The following is a 22308-nucleotide window of genomic DNA, read 5'->3' as shown; positions in this document are numbered from 1 at the left end:
TGCCTTTTCCAAATGTTCCCATACAATAGGGGTGACCCGGGCTATCCGGTCTCGCATCTGCAATACATGTTCTATTATATTTCTCCCTGCATTGGGTTCCTCTTCCCAGATCTCTTTGGTGATATCTAGTATGCCACGGGGGTGACGCCCGTATAATAACTCGAAGGGGGAAAACCCAGTTAAGGCCTGAGGTACCTCCCGGATAGCAAACATAAGGTAAGGTAGTAGAGTGTCCTGGTCCTTCCTGTCCCGATTTACCGCTGGGTGATCTTGGCTGGTGTTGTGTTGCAGCTGCCAGGCTCTGGAATGGGGCTTGCAGCTACACAGGACGTGGGGTAGTGTCTTGTTGGCATAGCTGCACGTCCTGCATCGCTTGTCCCGATTCCCGGGGCGGGAACATTGTTTTGATGCAGTTTAGATGGAATGTCAGGATGTGACTCTCTGCTTCTTAGCTCCTGGCTGCTGCTGCCCTAATGTGGCTGCTGCTGCTTACTAAAGAAAAATGCTTCAGCCCTTACAACATGGAAGATTGCGTGGAGAAGGGAGATGGAGGAAGCGGGGAACGTTTGTGGGGAGGAATACTAGGGAGCAGGTCCTGAGGGGCGGCTGGGGCAGAGAGCTCTGCCAGGCAAGCGCTGGTAGCTCAGATTGCATCAGTGAGGGGTTTTCCTGGAGGCTGCAATCCCTGCTCCAAGGTTCCTGCAGGGATTTTGTGTTCAGGTTGCTCTATGTAACCGGATCAGCATTGAAATGCTCTTTGGAGGCAATTGTTACAGTTGGAGGGGGAGCTGTAGGGATCTGAGTTATCATGCAGCAGTGAAGGAGCGCATGTGTGAGCAGCTTTGTGATGTTAACCATGTGCGGTGGAGACTGCCTGTGATTCCCTGCTGAGTGTGGTATTGACGGAATTCCTCTAGGAACCCTTTCGGGAGGCCAGCTGTTCCCATGCACGTTACAGGGTGGGTTGCCTCAGCCTTGTCTTCAGCGATCAGTTTACAGGCATGAAACTATAATCGCTTTGTTCTCTTTTTATTGTAACTGGTTAGAAATTCAGCTTAAGGCTGCACAGCCGTTCCACGGTACAGATCCTGGCCATGAGGCGGGTAGAGAGACATGGAAAAACATTGGTTACAGCATCTCGTAATGAGCTGCTTGGAAGAGACTGATGGGAACTAGGGGCTTGTCGACACTTGAAACGCTGCAGTGCTTCACTGGAGAGGCTACCAGTGCCGACAGGAGGGCTTCTCCCGTGTAGCTACTCCACTTCCCCGAGAGGGGGTAGCCATGGTGATGGGAGAATTCACCCGTTGACCTCTCTAAACCAGGGGGTAGGCTGGTTTAACTGTCGCTCAGGGGGGTTGATTTTCACAACCCGGAGTGATGTTGTTATACCGACCTAACTCCCTGGTGTAGACCAGGCCCAAGACTGTTTGGTGGTCGTGGGTTTTGTTTTAAACTCTGGCTGAAGATGTAGCTGGCTTCTCAGCTGTACGCTCAGAGCCTGTTTTTAAAAGACATTGCCCATTGGGGCAGCCTGCGGGCGGCTGGAGATGTCAGCCTTTTGCTCCAGCCCAGCTTCTCCTGCATGCTGCCTTCCTAGGAGGGCTGGTGCTGTGATTGTCAGACCAGCGGAGGGAACAGAGAGGTGACAGCTGTCTCCTGAGTCTACGTAGCCTCTTGGGTCCATGTGACTCGGACGAGCATCACAGCTAATATGTCCAGAGGATACACCTGTTCTAAGTACTTGGAGTTTTACCAGCCCAGTCCGTTGAGAAGGGGGATTGAGTTTCAGGGCCCTCCTTTCTCTCTAGGTAGGATGTGGCCAGTGATTTTAACATTCCAGTTATGTGACTCCTCTCAGCACCTCTCAGCAGTACTAGTTGTCTCAAATTTCATACATCAATGAGCATTTCTAATTCCTCTTGTTTAACCAGGCTTCCAGCATTGCTGTACCGGTGATCAAAGAATTTATTCTGTGTCCCTTGACACCTTGAGTCTGAGCCACAGGCTTGGGTTTGTCCTGTGTTTACCCCAGTACCCTGCCCCTTCAGTTGCTAGTCTAATGCCCGCCTGGCCTGTCTAGCTAGTCTGTCACCCAGAAGACTGGTTTCCCTATCGCTGTGATGGAGCTGTCCACCTGGTGCAGCAGCCATCTCGCCCATGGTAGAGTTGTGTTGTGATCCAGTGATAGTTGGCCATAGACTCGCCAGATCAGTATGTTTCCGGGTGCAGAGATGATTTTTGTTCCTCTTTTTCCTCCTAAAGTTCTGGTTGCAGTGGATGCAGTGTACGTCTTAAAAAGTTAGCCTGATGGGCCTTAAAGGAATTTCCAGATGTTGAGGTTGATTAGAACAGGCCAGCCGCATCCAGAAATTCTTCCCTGCCTTTAAAGTAGTTCCATATGGCCTGGATGGTTAAAATGTTTTATTGTCAACTCCGCAGGTCTGAGGGGCTTTCTAAACCGGAGACCCTCACACTGAGCGGCATGGGGGCTGGAAATCATGTTGAGTTTCAAATCGCTCTCAATGTTTAGTTTGGCTCCCATCCCTGGACTAGCCGAGCATCTCTCCATCCTGCTAAGCTCTAGAATAGGCCTAGCACAGAGCAGGCTGTCACGCTGTGAGTAGTGTTCCTTACGCGGCTTGGGACACTGCCTTTCCAAGCAAGGATTCGTATTGTACTGGTAAGCATTCAAGGGATCTGCCGAACCTCCTAGCTTTCGGCACTCGCTTCCACAGCTTCTAGTAGTGAAAAATCAGGGACGTGGTTTCACGTTTTTGTCAGAGGGGAGCTCAACTCTGGAGTTTTGTGCTGTTCCCTGTCCCGTCATGCTGAAAATTAGCAGCAAGAGAAGGAAGTTCATAACGTCCCGCTGACCGGTGCCAGGAAACACATGGCTCACTTGGGCGTGAATGAGAGGTCTGTGGCGGGCTGGGTGTTGGACTTGCTCAGAGGTGTCCGGAGCTCGTGAGCCTCGCAGTCTGGGAGGGCTGGGCGGAGGCAGGAGTTGGGAGGGCTGAAGTGGGGCATAGAAGTCTGCTTACAGCCTGTGGTTGAGACTGGGAAGAGGGCAGCGCTTCCCTCCAGCTCTCCGCGCTGAGTGTCCTGGGCTGGGAGTCATGAGATCCGGGCTTTCGTCTGCTTTGGGCTGGCTGACCGGCCTGGGCAGCTCATGTCAATGCCCTCACCTGGGAAAATGGGGTATCTGCTTGTGGGAAGGTGGAGCAACTAATGTCTGAAGCTCTCGAGCCCGGAGGCGCCGGAGAGAAGCGCTTAGTTATTGGGTTGAGCTGGGCCGAATCCTAGCACCTCTTTTCGTTCCTCGCCGAGGGGGCGGAGCACAGCACCCACTGTCTCAGCGTGACCGCTTGGGGCACCAGGACTGAAGCGCACAACCCTTCTGGAGGCTGGTTTGCAGCAGCAGCTCATCCAGCATCCTGCTACCCGACTGGCTCAGGGAGGAGGGGGCTTTGCCTCTGCTGTCCCAGTAAGAGAGCATCCGTAGTTGGGGGATGCGGCTGTGGGGACGGCTGCTCCAGCATTGGTTAGTTCATGTGTGTACAGGCCTCAGAGGCCGGTCAGTCATTGGACATGTGCTAAGCAAAGTATTTCCAGGCCGGACCGGGCTCTGTGTTCTGTGATAGGGTCCCTTCACATGGTGGTTTGCTTGAGCCCTCCGAGATGACTAGCTAACAGATTGCGTTGCTGGTCATTTAATTGAAAGACCTCTCTTTACCCTGCCAGTGTGCCCAAAGCTGGAAACACGGGGTGCTAAAGACGCTGGGGAGAGCATTTACCATAAATCAGGTGACTGAATCGTTAACCTAGTTGCCCAGATTATAAACTCTTGCCTCCGCCCCCTCTCTTAGTTGGGGTTTTGTAATTAGCAAATGAGTCCAAAGTTGTATTCTGTGACTAGGAAGGTGTGGAAGTGTCTCTTAATCCTGTTCTTTGAGGATGCAAATCTGAAAGGAGCCCTTTCTAGTCCTGCTTGTAGGACGTGTCCGCTGCTTCTGTACTGAAGGTGTTACGCTTCAAACGGCAGCTTGGTGTACTGGGGAAGTGCCTAGGCTCTGTCTGGTCAGGACTGGGGCCCTGTTGTTTTCCCTGGTGGCTGAGGGCTTGTGCCTCTCTCAGGGCTCTGATGTGACATGGCTTCACAGGCCATTACTGATCCGGAGTTCTTCCTGACACTTTGCAGTTGGCTGACTCCTGGGAAGATCTGACAGTCCTGAAATCCCAGGGCTGTTCACTGGTGGTTGATGGCTAAGGCTTTTTGGTGTCATTTGTAAAACTCAAACACTCATCCTGTTTTAAGCTGCTGGTTCGCTGTGTGCAAACGTACATTGCACCACAAGATCTGTGCAGGCTCCTCAGTGCATCTCCAGAGAGCAGAGTGCAGGGGGCTGGCTCTCTCTGGGAATGACCTGGGGTCGGTGTTGTCAGCTGTAGGGAAAAGGTCTAGTCTCAAGAGGAGAGTCTGGCTGGAAATGTGTTGGCTGTTTCAAGGCCTAGAGCTCTATGGTGTTCGCATCTCTGAAACGGATTTTCTCTGTTTAAAAACATCTCTTCACGTTTGATGCTCTTTGCCATTCACCCGATTGTGTAAAGAAATTGCCCTACTTATGTCTCTTGCCCTGTTGCTGTGTAAGACGTTTAGCATGTGCCCAAGGCAGGCACTGAACGTGCTTAAAATGGACCAGGTGACAGCCAGCCTTCTTTTTAATACACAAATGTGACTGCCTGCTTGATGCTGCAGAGCCCAGCAGGCAATGTGGCTTTGCTCAGGTCACAAAGGATCATCATAAGCTGAGACCTGTGGTCCCCACCCTGCTGCACCGCTGGTAGGGGGAATAAGAATTCATGGCTTCTTCATTACAAATGAATTTTTAATTTAAATCAGATTTTTAACATTTAAATTAAATATTAAAAAAACCCCTTATTTAACATTACATTTTAAATTCACAGTCTTTAAGGCCTTAACTTACTATAGTCTATTAAAATCATTTCAGTTTAATGCAAATAATTAATATTCAAGCAATACACATTTGCTGTCTGAAGTTTTAAAGATAATCAAACCACTGAACTGCTGGAAGTCACTGGCTCAGCACCTGTAATCCGAGTTTGAATAGCTAACCCAGGTTTTGACAGCACTGTGCAAATAGAGATTTTTTAAAATTTCAGTTTATTCAACTAGTTCAGTTCAATGGCTAGTTTATTCCAAGCTAAGAAACTGGGAATTGAAAAAGCAGGAAAGTTTTGTTTTCCTCTTCCAATCTATGAATAAAAAATAGGTGTGAGAGGATGAGATCTGTTAGTTCTAAATTCTTGAAGGACGTGGTGACCAGAACCAATCAGTTAAACTTAACATAAGAACAGCCATACCGGGTCAGACCAATGGTCCATCTAGCCCAGTATCCTGTCTACCGACAATGGCCAATGCCAGGTGCCCCAGAGGGAGTGAACCTAACAGGTAATGATCAAGTGATCTCTCTCCTGCCATCCAGCTCCATCGTCTGACAAACAGAGGCTAGGGACACCATTCCTTACCCATCCTGGCTAATAGCCATTAATGGACTTAACCTCCATGATTGTATCCAGTTCTTTTTAAACCCTGTTATAGTCCAGCCTTCACAGCCCCCTCAGGCAAGGAGTTCCACAAGTTGACTGTGCGCTGTGTGAAGAAGAACTTCCTTTTATTTGTTTTAAACCTGCTGCCTATTAATTTCATTTGGTGACCCCTAGTTCTTGTATTATGGGAATAGGTAAATAACTTTTCCTTATCTGCTTTCTCCACATCACTCATGATTTTATACACCTCTATCATATCCCCCCTTAGTCTCCTCTTTTCCAAGCTGAAAAGTCCTAGTCTCTTTAATCTCTCCTCATGTGGGACCTGTTCCAAACCCCTAATCATTTTAGTTTCCCTTCTCTGAACCTTTTCCCGTGCCAGTATATCTTTTTTAAGATGAGGAGACCACATCTGTACACAGTATTCGAGGTGTGGGCATACCATTGATTTATATAAGGGCAATAATATATTCTCCGTCATATTCTCTATCCCCTTTTTAATGATTCCTAACATCCTGTTTGCTTTTTTGACCGCCTCTGCACACTGTGTGGACGTCTTCAGAGAACAATCCATGATGACTCCAAGATCTTTTTCTTGATTTGTTGTAGCTAAATTAGCCCCCATCATACTGTATGTATAGTTGGGGTTATTTTTCCCAATTACTTTACATTTATCCACATTAAATTTAATTTGCCATTTTGTTGCCCAGTCACTTAGTTTGTGAGTTCTTTTTAAGTTCTTCACAGTCTGCTTTGGTCTTAACTATCTTGAGCAGTTTATTCTCATCTGCAAACTTTGCCACCTCACTTTTTACCCCTTTCTCCAGATCATTTATGAGGGGAGGGATAGCTCAGTGGTTTGAGCATTGGCCTCCTAAACCCAGGGTTGTGAGTTCAATCCTTGAGGGGGCCATTTGGGGATTGGTCCTGCTTTGAGCAGGGTGTTGGACTAGATGATCTCCTGAGGTCCCTTCCAACCCTAATAATCTATGATTCTAAATTGAATAGGATTGGTCCTAGGACAGACCCTTGGGGAACACCACTAGTTACCCCTCTTCATTCTGAGAATTTACCATTTATTCCTACCCTTTTAACCAGTTCTCAATCCATGAAAGGATCTTCCCTTTTATCCCATGACAGCTTAATTTACGTAAGAGCCTTTGGTGGGGAACCTTGTCAAAGGCTTTCTGGAAATCTATGTCCACTGGATCCCCCTTGTCCACATGTTTGTTGACCCCTTCAGAGAACTCTAATAGATTAGTAAGACACGATTTCCCTTTAGAGAAACCATGTTGACTTTTGCCCAACAATTTATGTTCTTCTATGTGTCTGACAATTTTATTCTTTACTATTGTTTCAACTAATTTGCCCAGTACCGACGTTAGACTTACCAGTCTGTAATTCCCGGGATCACCTCTAGAGCCCTTTTTAAATATTGGCGTTACATTAGCTAACTTCCAGTCACTGGATACAGAAGCCGATTTACAGGACAGGTTACAAACCCTAGTTAATAGTTCCGCAACTTCACATTTGAGTTCTTTCAGCACTCTTGGGTGAATGCCATCGGGTCCCGGTGACTTGTTAATGTTAAGTTTATCATTTAATTCCAAAACCTCCTCTAGTGACACCTCAATTTGTGACAGTTCCTCAGATCCACCTACAAAAGCCGTCTCAGGTTTGGGAATCTCCCTAACATCCTCAGCCGTGAGGACTGAAGCAAAGAATTCATTGAGTTTCTCTGCAATGACTTTATCGACTTTAAGCACTCCTTTTGTATCTCAATCGTCCAGGGGCCCACTGTTTATTTAGCAGGCTTCCTGCTTCTGATGTACTTAAACATTTTGTTATTACCTTTGGAGTTTTTGGCTAGCCGTTCTTCAAACTCCTCTTTGGCTTTTCTTATTACATTTTTACACTTAATTTGGCAGTGTTTATGCTCCTTTCTGTTTACCTCACTAGCATTTGACTTCCACTTTAACTACAAATAATATTTCCTTTGTTTAATAAGTCACTTGGTTTTAACATGTTTTGAAAAACTTACTTATTTGTTCTTATGTATCCAGCACATTTAAGGTCGTTTTATTTAAGGTGTATTTACTTTAAAATGCTGGTTTTGTGCATTTTTTATTGAATTTGAATTTCCATCCAAATAGAGCATGACACAAATCATGGGTGAAAAAAACAAAAAATCTAGTAAACAAGATTTTCTAATGTAATTAAAAATGTAAAATTAAGAATCTGAATAAATATGTGTTAAGCTAGGTATAATTGCTTAAATACATGTGTATAGCTACAGTATAGCCTCCTGGTAAGCAAAATGGAACGCCATATTTAGTGTAAAGGTTATATTTAATAGCAAATCAATGTGTTTTAATGGATATACCAATCAATGAGGATCGACCTTTCTTTAGGAAAATGAAAAGTATGAATGCAAAACAAGATTAAAATCAGTTATTTAAATCAAGGTTTCTTGCTTGCTGCTTTAACTCATGATGAAAATGGACTGACGATGAGTGGCTATGGGCCATAGGTGTGTTGCTGAGGTGGTTCTACCTCTGACACTTCCAATAGAACAGGAGTTCTCAAACTGGGGGTTGTGACCCCTCAGGGTAGCGAGGGTATTACATGGGGGGTCGTGAGCTGTCAGCCTCCAGCATTTGTAATGGTGTTAAATATTTTTTGTAAGTGTTTTTAATTTATAAGGGGGGATCGCACTCGTAGGTTTGCTGTGTGAAAGGGAAAGGGGGTCACCAATACAAAAGTTTAAGGGGGAGGGATAGCTCAGTGGTTTGAGCATTGGCCTGCTAAACCCAGGGTTGTGAGTTCAATCCTTGAGGGGGCCACTTAGGGATCTGGGGCAAAATCAGCACTTGGTCCTGCTAGTGAAGGCAGGGGGCTGGATTTGATGACTTCTCTCAGTCCCTTCCAGTTCTAGGAGATAGGTATAGCTCCAAATATATATATATTTTTAACCACTGCACTAGAACATAAGTATCTTTTGCAAGACAGAGTGGCCACAGCCTGGACTCGGCTGTGTGTCTAGCTGGTGGGACCCCTTGGTGATCTGCTGCTCTGGGAGCTTCTCTTGCACTAGAAGAGCTTTTCTTTCTTGCTGGTGTTGTCCGTGTCGAATCGGAAAGCAGCCACTCTTGCTGGAATTGCTTCCTAAGCCGGGCTGCTGGAGCTAGTCCTGTGACTTTGAGAGGGTACCGTGTATGCTGAGCCCACCATCTCTGCCGGCAGTAGAGCTCCTTGGAGAATCAGGCTCTCATCAGTTTTCTCCATTAACGTCCAGGGTACGTTTTATTTATGGAAAAGACATTTGTCTCAATGCTGCGGAGCCAGTTAGTCTCGGTTATTCTCATACTAACTGTGAGGAATTAGCCAGCCGCTGCGCCAGCTGCTGAGCTCCTCCTCTGAACCAGAGAACGAAGGATGCCCCATGCTCTGGGAGGAGACAGGCTTCTGTTGGCTTGTTGTGTGCTCTGCGTTCTGCAGCCTCCGCACAACGGTCGTTTTCTAGTGCTTCGGATTTTATCTGCTGCATTGGGATTGGACTAACGTTAGCTGAACTCTACACATGGTCCCACCCTGCCAGGGCTCACTGCAAGCTGGCATAGATTCTCTTCGCTTCGGAAGCAAGCAGCGGGACAGTAACGCTCTGGTGGTTAGGTCCAAGATGGGCTTGGGGCATCCGCTGAGCCTGTCCATTGCAACTAGTGTGTGAAAGACTCTGTACTGTTGTGAACACACGGCCGTGCCCACTTCACCCAAAGCCCTGACTGCCCAGGCAGCTGGCTGAGAGACCAAGCTGTCTCATCAGTGAATAAAGCTAACACCCTGAAGCAGTGCAATGAGCACCTGGATACGACAGGTAACGTCCTGACCCTGGCTTGTGGGACACCCTCCGGTCCCCCGGCTTGTCTAATGTGATGTGGGGAGCGATTACATCCTCTCAGCCGCTAACAGAAGGAATGGGGTGACTTCCTGCTGCTCCCTTCCACACCTGTCCTGGCGATCAGAGAGGCAACAGGCTGTTCCTGCTGCCCTGTGTCCGACTGAGAGTCGTGGTACAGCTACCGCTGTGCGTGGAGTCACTGCACACCTCAGATTCTGTCGATCTGTGGCCCGCAGCAGCATAGTGCCGGGACACCTGGCAGTTGCTCCTGTACCTACCCTCACACCACTGGGGGAGGCAGGGCCAGGCTGTTATCCCCATGGGTAGGGTCCTACCAAAATCCCGGTCCATTTTGGTAAATGTCATGGTCTAGGATTTTTAAAATCGTAAATGTCATGGATTCAGCTATATAAATGTGAAATGTCAGTGTTATAGCATGGACTCGCAGCACCATGCGGGTTTGACCCGGAGTGCAGCTGTGTGCTGGCCACTACACAAACACAAAGGCAGGAATGGTCCCGCATAGTCTGACTAGCGAGAGCGGCTGCTGCTCTCAAGTGAAGCTGCTCTCAAGGTCAGCAAAACCTGGCGTGTTTCTGGCTCCGCTGAACGGCCGGAGGAGTTCCGGCACCACCCTCTGGTTTGCTCAGTGTACGTGGTCACTTCAATAACGTTGTACAAGTGGTATTGAAAAATCCCCATGACTGCATCCCCTCCCTGCTGCTAGAAAGGAGGGCTGGAGAGGTTCCAACATGGCTTAATGTGACACCAAGTGTCTGGGTGGGGTAGCTGAGTCCTGAGTGTCCCCCGCTCCTTCCAGTGAGAAACTGTAGGTGAGGAGGGTCCGTGCGAAGACAAAGGGGAGCCCAGTCGGTGCAGCGATGTCTGGCTTGTGGTCAGGCTGCATTCCCCAGAGATGTTACTGAGGAAGCGGGAGAGACGGTGGTGATCGGATTGTTTCAAGCTGTTCGGATCAGGCGCAGCGGGAGGTGAGGGGGATGCTGCCTGGCACAGAAAGAGGGACCTGGAGCGCCTGCAATGGGACCACTCGCTCTGCATTCGCTCAGCTGAGACGCCCGATTAGCCATGCTGGGGGCGGCCGAGGAGGAGTTAAGCAGTGGGTGCGGAAATAAGCTTTGCCTCTTATTTAGAGCCTGAGTCCTTCTGGTTTGTGCTTCTCCTTGTACGGCTGCCATGAGCTGCTGGGTCTGCGGGCAGAGTAGGGCCTGGAGCAGGAGGCATATGGGGCTCTGTGTTCGTGTGCTGGGATGCTCTGAGTACGTGGCAGTGTTTCCCTGCTGGTGTGTTGCAAGCCCCCGCGGGCTGCTGGCAGGGGCTGCTCCGGGAGAAGCCGGGTGTGCGCGAGCACCAGGCTTAGAGGAGTTCTCTGGAATGCTTTGTTGAGTCTGTTCCTGCAGCACGTAACAGTCAGTCGCTTCCCCGCTCCGAGCCGAGCCCTGACCCCTGGCGCCTGGGTCTCTGTCTCCAGGCCCGTGACTGGCGATGACTCACTCCTGGCTACAGTGCAGCGCTGGGTGTTTGGGTGCTGAGGACAGTGTGAGTCCCAGTCCTGCTCACTGCCAGGGGGTACCTGCAGTATCCCCGCAGAGCTGGGGGCAGCTGCAGGGGTTCTTATTAAGAGCTAATGCACACGATGTTTCCACAGGAAGCCACCTGCACTTGCCACCCTCCTGTGCAGGGTCGCTGACTGCTATGACTTCCTGTGCTCGGGCTGGATGCCGGGCTGCCATGCAGATGTACTTTCCCAGCAAAGGAAAAGAAATTCGGTTTTGAACACAAGTCTCTCTTAATTCAGAACTCTGCCTAATGAGTCCCATGGACCCACTGTGGCCCTGCTGCCTCCATGTGTGTCCCCAGAGGCTGGAGATCCTAGGAGGCCCCCTGTGTGAGAGGATTTGCTTAAGGAGGGGCCTGCTGTTGTCCAGGGGGAATGTACCAGGCCTGAAATTGCAGAACTCACCAAGCATATGGTATAATTTCACTCTGAGCCACCAGCCACAGAACTAGATCTCCTTAACCTCAGCAGGGAGCCAGGTACCCAGGGTCCTCCCTCAGCTGTCTCACTGCTGGTGCAGCTGGGTGCGTGCTCACACCGTTGGATACAGTTTGTATCCACACCTGTCTGCAGAAATCTTCTGAATCCTCTTTTGCCACATGAGAGCAGGGTTTGTATTTCGCTCCTCGCTGTCCCATGGACTGATGGGACAAGGCCACTCACCTGGCTGCTCAAGAGTCCAGTGGCCCTCAGCCTTTGTTAACTAGCTCAGCTGGAGGCCTGTACCTTTCACTCGTACCTATTTAAAGCGAAATACCCCCCGTTATTCTACAAAGCGCCAGAGCTTAAGGCTTGCTTCTCGGATCAGTCAGAAACTGTCCCAAAACACAAGAGGCCACAGAGAAACAGTTCAGGCCCAAACCAGATTTTTGAGGTGTTTTTTGCTTAACATGGACGTGAGTTATTGTGGTACACACACAATGATATTGTGGGTGGGTGGGTGTGTACACAGGTTTAACAGAGCTGTTTTAACACTTGTGTCCATGGTGGTGGGGGCTGGCGCAGTTACATTTCACTCATGAAATGCTTTGGCGCTCAGCCTTGACTTTTAGGTTGGCTCCTAATTAAGTTAATCAGCTTTTTCATGACTGTTTTTTCAAGCAGCCCTTTTGGTTGAAGTCAGAACAATCATGCTATTCATCCCTCAGTTTGCCTTGGAGCCGCCGCTCAGCCCCTCTCTAACTTTCCGAGAGTGCCGATGGCCCAGGCCTGCCTTGCTGTCTGGGTTGTGCTGGGGATCACGCTGGTGAGCTCACAAACTGGGCACTCATGGCAGCGGGCAGAGAGCCTGCTGTCCATTGGGAGGGAGGGATTCCGCTGGTCTGACATCGGTCAGTGGCGGAGACTCAAATGCTGCTTTCCTCAGTGCAATTATAAAGGGCTTTGCTTGTCTGAGCTGCATTATCCCTGGCCTGCAGGGAATATCCGGGCGTGATTATCTAGACAGCCACTCATGCGCAGGGTGCTTTACGGAGAGCTGAAACTGACAGCCTGCGGTGCTCCGAACGTGCAGGCTACCTGACCTACCCCACAAGAGGCAGCGGCTGGAAAAGGGGGGCTGGTGTCGGAGTGGGAGAGATGTGAAATGCAGCTCTGGTACTAGCATTTTTCATTCCGCAGGAATCCAAAGCGTCTCTCAAACCGTGTGACTGGCGCTGCATGTGGGTTGCGGGCCGGCTGTTCTACACCCGCAGCGCTGCAGGCCAGTCAAGAACCACGAGTCAGTTCGGCAAAGTGTAATAAAGCCATTAGAATGTGAGCAGGATGCTGGCACCTGGCGTCCAGCCGCCTGCAATGGAGCCTTCACTGGCCCGAGGAGTCAGGACTCCTCCACAGTGGCACCTCTGACAGGGCAGCGCCCTGATGTCCCACTGAGATCTCCAGGGCCTTGAGGGAACGAACCCCACCTCTGCAGCACCTGTGTTTCCCTACCAAGTCCCCGTTGGAGTGTGAGCGGCCAGCCTGGGCTCAGCTGGAGAGGGACCTACGGCGAGATGTCTGCTGCAGGAGGCCAAGGACCGCGCTCTCCAGCACTATGCTCTGAAAGCCTCAGAGGAAGTTTCTCTGTGCAGAAACAAGCCCTGTCAAGCTCACAGTTTACCTTGGCATTGATACTGTTGGGCCTCTATGTGGGGGGATGAAACTATTTACTTATTGAGTGACTGAGCAGGTGGGTTCTGATGTCCGTTACAGAACGCTTTAGTCAAGTCCCAGATCTGAAGCATTAATTTCACTCTGTGATTCGTCCTACCCCTGCGTTATCGCCTTGTATTGCCGTTTATCAGCCACAGGGTAGCAGCCAGAAGTATATGGTGTCAGATACAATCGTTCATGAAATCAGCAAAGACAAAAAAATGCCTTTGGGAAGGTTTCAAGTGCTAATTGTGTCACACCAAACTGAGTGCTAAAGAAATTGTTCACAACACAAAAAAACTAGTGTTACTCCTCATTAGCCCAAGTGGTTAGCCAGCATTCAGGGTGTTGTGGGATGTCTTCGCCAGGAAGAGAAATTGAGATGAGATCGTGTATTTCTTTGGTGCAATCCTGTTTATTTTGTTTCCTTGAACACAGTAAGAATCAAACAGGAGGCTGTTTCTTTGCTCACAATTCCATGCCTCTTTCAGCCAGCACTCTGCCCAAAAAAAATCGCTCTCTTTACTTTCTCTCAGGGTCAGACTACAAGAACTTCTCTTGTTGTCTCCTGATTTTCTGCTTGCTTCTGGCTGCTGCTTAATCACAGAGGTACACAGCTCCATCAGACAAAACCCAGCCCCTGTGTTTGCATTCAGTCTAATCTCTGGGCGGTGGCTTCAATTGTAATTGCTCCCTCATGGAGTCTGGATGGAAAATAGCCAGCATGCCCATCAGCTGCAGTGAGGTCTCACCCAGGACTAGATCAAAGCTCATTAACCAACTGTTAATGCGTGTCAGCAGGGTCCACAGGGACAGTTAGTCATTGGTGGGCTAGTGTGGGGTAGAGTCACACCCCAGCTTTCTGTGAACGAAATGTCTGTGTAGGCAAGCACCAAGTCTGGCTGCTGCTAGTTCACGCTAAAATTCAGACCCTGACGAGTCCTCGTCATGAGCCCTTAGAAAATCTGTATCCAGCTCCTGTATCCACTCAAGTTCTGGCCCCAAATTCTATCATCGAAGGAGAGCGCAACTGTTGCTGCTCCTGTTCTGCTTCACGCGGCGGGATCCTGGTGCTAGAGTGCTAATCCAGCATGTCACTAGGCTCTACCTTGGCCCAACCAGTGTTTGCCTCCATTACCCCTCAAATAGACAGTATAAAAATCGAGAACAAGCATGTTGTTTCCCCTGGTTCGCCAGGGAGATCCGGCCTCTGACACATCCTGGGACCTGAGTGTTTGTAAAGTCCGTAGTCAACACCTGGATCCGGCTGGCCCCAGCTCAGTTTCACACAGACCCCTTCTGTACAGACAGCAAGTGTGTCCACCCCAGTACACGCATCGTGCTTCAGAGAGGCCACAATAACCCGGCCTGACCTCTTGATCTGTAGGTGCATCACAAGTCACTCAGTAACACTGTGGTTTTCCTCTCTGCAGGAACAAGAAGTGGTGCTGCCATAGCAGATGGGCTGCTGCACACAATCAGATTATATTGGGTTTTAGCTGGTCAGCTCTTAGTGTAGTGATGTGATTGCATTGGTAACCGAGGGCCTGGTGATGGTGGTTCTGCCAGATTCTTTTTGTGTTGCACAAGTTAATGATTGCTGCTTTATTGGTTTAAGCACTCTTGGTTTGAAATTAATTGCTTAATACTTTAATCCCCTGGTACTTAAAACGAGGATGACGCATCCCTCCATCAGATGCGAGGTTCGTACAAATTAATAGATCACAGTGAAAGTATTCAGGGCAAGGAGGGTGCTGGCATGAAAGTCAGGCTACCCTGCTGTAATTGAACGGATCTCCTGGCTTTTACATGAGGAACATTTCCAAAGGCACTGGCCTAGGTCACGGCCGGGACCTCTGGAGCTTTCCTTCCGAGGTCAATGGCAGTAGCACGTGTGCCTAACTGAGGGAAGGAGTCTGCAAATTACTGCTGTCGTATGCCCTGCCCCCCTCTGTTCCTGTGGGTCTGTTCATCCGCCTGTTGTGTTGTTGTAAACCTATTCTGAGACTTGTCTGTTCAGCACCTTGTCTGGAGGCTACTTGACTACAAATGAATAACAACGTGCATGGAGCTGTACGTACAGTGCAATGTCACATCTGCTGGTTGTCTGTTAGCCTTTGTCCCTCACCTACCGTGTCAGATAGCTAGTGCCCAGCCTGTCAGTGACATGGCCCGTCACGAGTGCAGCTTAATGAAAGAGCGTGTGGTTCAGCTTGCTGGGCAGCCTTGAGAGATTGAGCCGGCTTGTATTGTTTATGCGACAGCTGCTGCGGGCTGATGGACAGACTGTACCTCGTTGTAGGGCATGTGGGATGTGGTGGCTGACAGCGGAAACCCCCTTTGGACTTGCACCAGTGTCATCCGGGGCACACACCATTGAAGACAAGCCCCCAAGCCCAAGATTTCAGGCCCTGGTTCATGGCAGTGGGCTTGCACTGTGGATCGTACCATGCCTGGCATCACTGTACCTACCTCGTACTATTCAATGCAAACTCCAGGGCTGATCAAAGTCAGCGGATTGGCACCATTTGATGGGCAGGGTGTGTGTATCTCTGCAGAAGCTCTAGGTGCCCCTGGGAGGCCTCGGTGTTGAGGCGTGATCTGCAGAAGGGCCCTGTGTGCATTCTCCGAGCTGTGTACATAAGAGTGGGCTGGCGCTTAATCACCCTCTGCCGCGCCTGGCCCAGACACTGATGGCAGGGGTGCTGTGCTGCTCCCCCGTTCGTGTCGGGCCTACACCAGCACCCAGACACAACACCAGGTGGCATGTTCACAAGCCAGCCAAAAAGCTGGGCCATGGTCTGTCACGATCCAGCCCTTCCCCAACACCCCAACGCGTGGGATGGCTCTGTTCTGCCACCTGGGCCCGCTTCCCTCTGCATGACATCAGGTTTGCTCCCCCATAGTTTCCTGTTGGCTTCTCTGGACAAGTAATCGCAGCTGGCAAAGGCTGCGGTCTGGGAATCCAGCACAGGAGCAGCCCCTCCTTAGCCCACGTGTTGGGTTGATCTCCCCCTGCTCACATGACAGGGGAAGAGGCCAAATGCTGCATTTAGCCACAAAATGTGTGATGCTTTTAGTGGTCTTGCTCCTTCCTTGCGAAATGCTTCAGGAAGGCTCCGGTCATCATAGCCCTGTGCTCCCCTGCCCTCAGCTGGCGTTGGCAGGTGACAGCTCCCGCAGCCACTTCCAGAATAGCATGCCCAAACCCGTCAGCGCCGCTGCGGTCCTTTCCATCCCCAGCGCCTCTGGGCTCGGGCTCCAGACGGCGCTCCTCAAGGTGGGGGTGGAGGGGACAGCTCAGGCACCCAAAGCACTTGGTATTGAACCGGCTTTTCAAATACTGCTCCGTCCTCCCAACCCAACAGCAGCCAGGAGGGAGAGGGCGTTGAGCCGCCAGAGGGACCTGCTTAGATCAATCGGACTCAGCTGCCTTCTCATGCTTCCTGTTGTTAGTCCCTGGGCGCCAGCGTCTGCGAACGCTCGGTGTGGGGCAGAGGGGCTGAGTGAGGTCCCCCAAAGCAGGGCTGGCTGCCCTCCCTGCCCGGAGCTTGGCCATCCCCGAAGCGTTGCTCCCTTGCTCTGGCAGAGGCCTCAGCTGGGCCTGCACTAGCCTTTGCCGTTGGTGCCTCCGCTGTTTGGGCTGCCCTGCTGGCGGTGTTTGAACTGCCGTGTCGTGTAACCCTGCTGCGGGCGCAGAAGGCTGGCAGCAGCTGTGGGCTGCACGGAAACGGGGGCAGTGGGGCTGGGATGTGACCGGCAGGCCTGGTGGTGGATGGGGAGATGTGCACGTCCTAAGGCCAGCAAGGAGCAGTTTGTGACCAAGGCCGGGGTGAGATTGGGGGTAGCCGTGGAAAGTCTGGTTTTACTCTGGGAGGGGCTGCTGTTTAAACAAATCCCACATGTGATTCGAGGCCAGGACTGGAAATGGTGGCGTTCCCTTTGCAGGGCTCTCAGCTTTGTAACTGCTGGTGACCAGAGCACTGTGCCTGGGTGGACCGAGAGTGCTGCCTGCTTCTGTGCTGCTTCCAGAGGCGTTGTGAGGAGAGCCAGGCCTCGGCCATCAGCCCGGGGAGCTCAGGATGGCCAAGGATCTGGTTTGGCAAGCCGGACATGCAAGAGATTGTCCCCATTGCCTTTCCCAGCAAGGAGCAGCCACTCAGACGTGGAGACCTGCTGTGGCTACGCAGTTCCACCTGTGGCCAGCCCAGTGCTCTGCGGCGCAGCCAGCCGCCCTGCAGGCAGTAGGGTTTCCACTTTACAATGTGCTCACCCAGCGTCTGGGCATAGAGACACGTGTTCAAAGCGCCAGTGGCGCTGGGCACCAGGCTCGTAGCCTTCACAGCCATTGTCCAGGTGCGGGGAGGCTCCACCTGCCTGCCCGTCAGTTGAGCTAACCAATCCCAGGCTGGGTGGGGCATGGTGGTGCGATGCCCTCTGTCCGCATGGGCTGCGGAGTCTCTTCTGGGGGATTTTCCTCCCCCGGGCCGTGTTGGGGTGCAGGCCCTGGCAGGTGAGCTGCTCTGGAATGGCGCGGTGACCCAGCAGAGCAGTTCCTCTCATCCCCTGCCCCTGCGAGGCTCGCTGAGGCCTTTCTGGGAGGCTGAGCGCATTGGTCGAATGGGACCAGCTGTAGGTGAATATTAAAATGTCCAGCTCAAGCATGTGGGCGTCAGGGCCTGAGCTAAGACACTCCCTCCACGTTAGTGTCTGGGAAACCTTCTCTACAAGTCAGGTTTGCTTGGGTCTGGAGTGTGTTCTGCCGTCTGGCCTGAGCCCCCTGCAGCTTTGCAGCGGGGCCGGGTGATTGCACACCTGCAGCCGTGCCCTCGCTGTCTGTGTGAATCGTGGGGGTCCAGGAGCTCGGGGCCGGGCTCTGTGTTCTGCTCATGTGGGAGCTGCAGTGTGGGTATCGCATGGTGACGGTGGGCAGGGTTTGCAGTGGGAATGCGGATGAGATGGGGCCCTGAGCCGTCTCTGCCCCAGGAGTGTCCTATCCATTGTGTGTGGGTGAAGGAAGGTCCCGTGGCTCTGCCCCTGGGCTCCCTGCGGCGCAGCAGTGGGTGGGGCAGGCCGTGTCACGCTCCAGCACAGCCCTGGCTCTGGCACTCCATTGCCACGGCCCCCTCCGAGGGGTGAGCTGCGGCCAGCAGGCTGCCTGTGGCCCAGGTGCAAGCTGAGCTGTCTGAGGTACCCATTGTGGGAGACACCTACCGCGCTTGTTGGCTCATCTCTCCAGAGCAGAGACTCGTTTGACAGACCCGGCGAGGCTTGGTGCAGGAGCCTGGTTCTGGAAGGGGAAGGGGCTGGCCACCCCCACAGCCGGTGGCAAGCATGGCAGCGGCTCCTGGTGAGCTGTCGGGGATCTGCCCCAGTTGTCACCAGACACGATTGACCAGTTGGCCGTGCAGCGCTTGTGAGGGTCGGCTGCGCTGCTTCCTGCAGGCTGGGCTGGCGGGCTGCGTTTTCTCCCCAGCCCCACCGCAGTGGGTCCCTGACCACCTTCTTTAGGTAGCTCTGGAGCTTGTTGCTGGAATACAGGCAGGAAGCCTGTTCCTGAAGCCGGAGCAGCTGTGGGAACACGCCATCTTGGGCGCTTCGCCATTCGCCTTCGCTGTGTAAAATACTCAACATCTGCCTCGGGTTGAACGGCCCCCCACGCGCTGCGCTGCTTTGGCCTCGTTCCATGTGAGAGCGGGAGGCTGGGAACGGGATCGGGTAGCGAGCAGCAAATGCTGAATTGCCCTTTGTGTGTCTCTCTTCCGATTGCCAGCTGGTAACCCGAGCGGCGCGTGCATGCAGCTGGCTGCAGCCAGGCAGTTTGCACGCTCCTGGGTGGAGCGTTAGACTGACCTTGCTAGGTGTACGTTCATGGCCCGGGCCGATTCTCCTGCCACGTGGCCCGGGCCTGGCCAGTGCTCTCCTTGGCCTGGGGGGGTGCTCAGCCTGCATTTCCGGCCAGTGACACTGCGTATCCTTTTCCTGCCGCGCACTGACCCTGCATTCCGCACGGGGCTGCTGGCTGGACCCTGTTCAGGCCGAGAGGGCAAGTGTCTCTGGAGGGGCAGGGAGCATCTGCTGCGAGGCACTGGGATGCCGGCAAGCTGCCCCTCTTGTCCTGATTGCCATTCTGGGCACAGGGCTGCTCCCGCGTAGGGCTGAGAAGACAACGGTGCTGGTTTCAGTGCGGGTTTTTTCTGGAAGTTGAGGCTCTGAGGATTCGAGCTGGAGATTGAGGTGCACATTTGTAACAGGGAGGGGAGTTCATCACTGGACCAGCCTCCTTAGTGATATGGTGAATTCTCCACCACTTGGAGTTGTTAAATCCAGACTCGAGCTCCAGCAGAAGCAATGGGCTCTGTGAAGGAATCACTAGGTGAGGTTCTGTGGCCTGTTAGGCAGGAGGCCAGCCGAGTCCCTTTTGGCCTTGAAGTCGGACTCCCCTGGAGCCCGAGCGCCACTGGCTATTGCACTGGCTAGCAGTGCCAGGCTGAACGCTGTTGGCTCCGTGAGCTGGATTCAGAGCCCTTGGTTCACTCCGCAGGAAATGAGCCCCGGGAGGCAATTCAGCGGGTTCTCGGACAAGGGCTCGGTCACTCCGAGGATGAGGAGGAACCTGCTTGCTGGAAAATTGCCAAGCAGAACACTTCAGAGTCACCTGGAAGGGCCTGAACTCTTGGACAAGCTCCTCGGGAGACAGGATTGGATGTCCGCACCCTTCGGGGCCTTTGAACTCCCGCCCCAAGACAACTAGCCCGTTCCCCCGCTTTCCCTCCCCAGGGTCCCATCTTGTTCCTGTGGCTCGGCAGGCGCCAGCCGAGCCCGTCAGCACCTGTGCAGTCCCTGGGGCCAGCAGCTATGGCTCCCATGGGGCGGTCAAGCTACAGAGGCGGCCGTGGGCCCTTAGTTTCTTTGGCTGGGATTCAGCGGCTGGAAAGGAGAGTTCCAGCCTCAGAGACCAGCCAGCTCTGGGTTAGGAGCAGCAGCCCAGACGGAGGAGCTGCTTGGACCGGCCTGGTGGTGGAGGAGACGCTATCGGCTACCCGGCTGGGCGTGCGCAGCCCGGCTAGTCCTGGGCTTCGGGATGCTGCGTGCCTCTCTCCTGCAAACTCCCTCTGGGCCAGCCCTGGAGAGACTCCGCCAGGGCTCTGACTGCTGCTCTCCCAGGCAGACCAGTGGGCTTCCTTCAAAGGGCTTTGTTTGCTAAATTGCCTTCCCCTCCCGCACTCACCCCCTGCCTTTGGAAAGGGCTCCGGGTGGGGGAGGTGTGGCAGGAGAGTTCCTGGTAGGGACAGTCCCAGGACCCCACTTGGGGCAGGGCTCCAGACAGAGCTTTGCAGAGGGGGCCATTGTGGGATCGAAATCAAGGTGCCTTCGGGGGGTTTCAGGCTTCAGGGACTCTGACCCTCCACTCGATGTGGCTCGGAGCTGGGTGTTCCTTTGTGACTCTCTCAGCAGCCCAGCCCAGCCCAGCCCAGGGCTCTGCCCCTGCTCGGCCAGCGCCCCCTGAGAGAGGGGAGTGTTTCCAGCTGGCCTGGCACGCCGGTGTTCGGGACAGGCCTCCTGCGTGTGCTTCATGGGCTCAGCAGCTTGCGTACACTGGGGGACGGCCCCCCTAGACTGCCCGGGGCTGAGCTGCAGGGAGGCTTTGGGCTCCAGACAATCCCTCTGGGGCTTCAGATGAAGAAAATCGAAACTGCTCTAAGTCCCAATTCCGTTGTGCCCTTCAGTTGTGAGTTCAGCTAATGCTCAGAGCTTCACGCAGAATGTCCCCGGGCTGTTCTTGCCCAGCGAGGGCTCAGCTCCCCCGCATATTGGTACAGAGATGGTGGCAGTGGGGTGCGGGTGTGACGGCAGGGGGCGTCCTGTCACAGAGGGGCACTGGAGCCCCACGCACGCGCACTGACCGGCTCGACACTTAGAATTCACATCGCCCGAGCTAGGTGTGAAAAGTTCTGCTGCCCTAGACCCTGGGGTGGATGCGGCTAGGACAGCAGCAGAATTCTCCCACCAAACCCCTTCCCTGGAAACGTCTGTGCTATGGCTCTCCAGCATCGGGGCTGGGCTGCCCCCAACCCAGGCGTGGCCTGCAGCTCCCCAGGGCCTGCCAGGGCCCGTTTCACGCTGTCTTCCCCTGCCTGAGAGCTGAGAGTCTGACCCCTTCCCCCTACGCTTCCAGCAGGGGGCTGCTCTCGCCCCATTTGATGTCTGAGCTGCACCCCTTCCCCAGGGTACCCCCTGGCCCCACAGGTGACCTCCTTTCCTGCCTTCCTTTCAGCCGCGGGCACTCGGGCGCGGATCCTCTTCACCAAGGAGCCGTCCTCTCAGGACGCCTTGCACGGCCGCAGCGCCATCCTGCGCTGCGAGGTGGAGGAGCCGAGCGGCGTGGAGTTCGAGTGGCTGCACAATGGGCTTTCCGTCCAGGACACCGAGCGCCGCTTCCAGGAGGGCAGCAACCTGCAGTTCACCGCCGTGGATCGGCAGCAGGACGCCGGGAGCTTCCAGTGCGTGGCCAGGAGCACGGTCACGGGAGAGGAGGCCCGAACGGCAAACGCATCTTTCAACATCAAGTGTGAGTACGAGAGCAGGGCCAGCGAGCCTGCCCCAGGGAGGGCACATGGCAGTGGGTACAGCCCTCCCTCCTGCTGCCTTTTCCTTGCCAGGGCATCCCCTCAGCTGGTGTCCACTTTCCCATAGAGCCAGCTACCGGCCTGGCTCCTTCCTTCGATGTCTGCTGTGGAGGGGCACACACCACGGCCACTGGGCTGCAGGCCTGGCCCGGTCACCCCCCATCCACAGAGAGGCACAGGGCAGTTCCCACCTAGACACTGCAGTGACCCAGTGAATCCTCAGGGATGTGGCCAGGGTATGACAGGGTGGGGCAAGGGTGTGGGTGGGGTGGAGGTGGCCAGGGTATGATGGAGTGGGGCAGGCGTGTGGATGGGATGGAGCGGCGGTGGCCAGGGTATGACAGGGTGTGGCCGGGGTGGGGTAGGTGGAGTGGGGGTGTAAGTGTGGTGGGGCAGGGGTGTGGGTGGCCAGTATGACTGGGGCGGGGGTGGCCAGAGTATGACAGGATGTGGCCAGGGTGGGGCGGGGCTGTGGATGGAGTGGGGTGGGGGTGGCCAGA

General features: G+C 53.3%; 1 protein-coding gene across 2 annotated transcripts in view; it reads left to right on the top strand.

Moving 5' to 3' along the window:
• PTK7 (protein tyrosine kinase 7 (inactive)) overlaps window positions 1–22308 on the top strand; it is a 103301-nt gene that overhangs the window by 52784 nt on the left and 28209 nt on the right. Inside the window, exons 1-2 of one of the 2 annotated variants that reach the window (XM_045009562.1) lie at window positions 19515–19554; window positions 21457–21750. In XM_045009562.1, the coding sequence (XP_044865497.1) occupies window positions 19530–19554; window positions 21457–21750 (319 nt within the window). In that variant the 5' untranslated portion in view covers window positions 19515–19529. Of the gene's footprint in view, window positions 1–19514; window positions 19555–21456; window positions 21751–22308 lie in introns of those variants that run through there. The other variant, XM_045009560.1, reaches the window with a different exon arrangement.

The sequence above is a fragment of the Mauremys mutica genome, chromosome 3, assembly GCF_020497125.1.
Source record: "Mauremys mutica isolate MM-2020 ecotype Southern chromosome 3, ASM2049712v1, whole genome shotgun sequence".
Taxonomy (NCBI): domain Eukaryota; kingdom Metazoa; phylum Chordata; order Testudines; family Geoemydidae; genus Mauremys; species Mauremys mutica.
The sequence above is the reverse complement of the archived record's forward strand: the minus strand, read 5'-3'. Positions and strand labels throughout refer to the sequence as shown.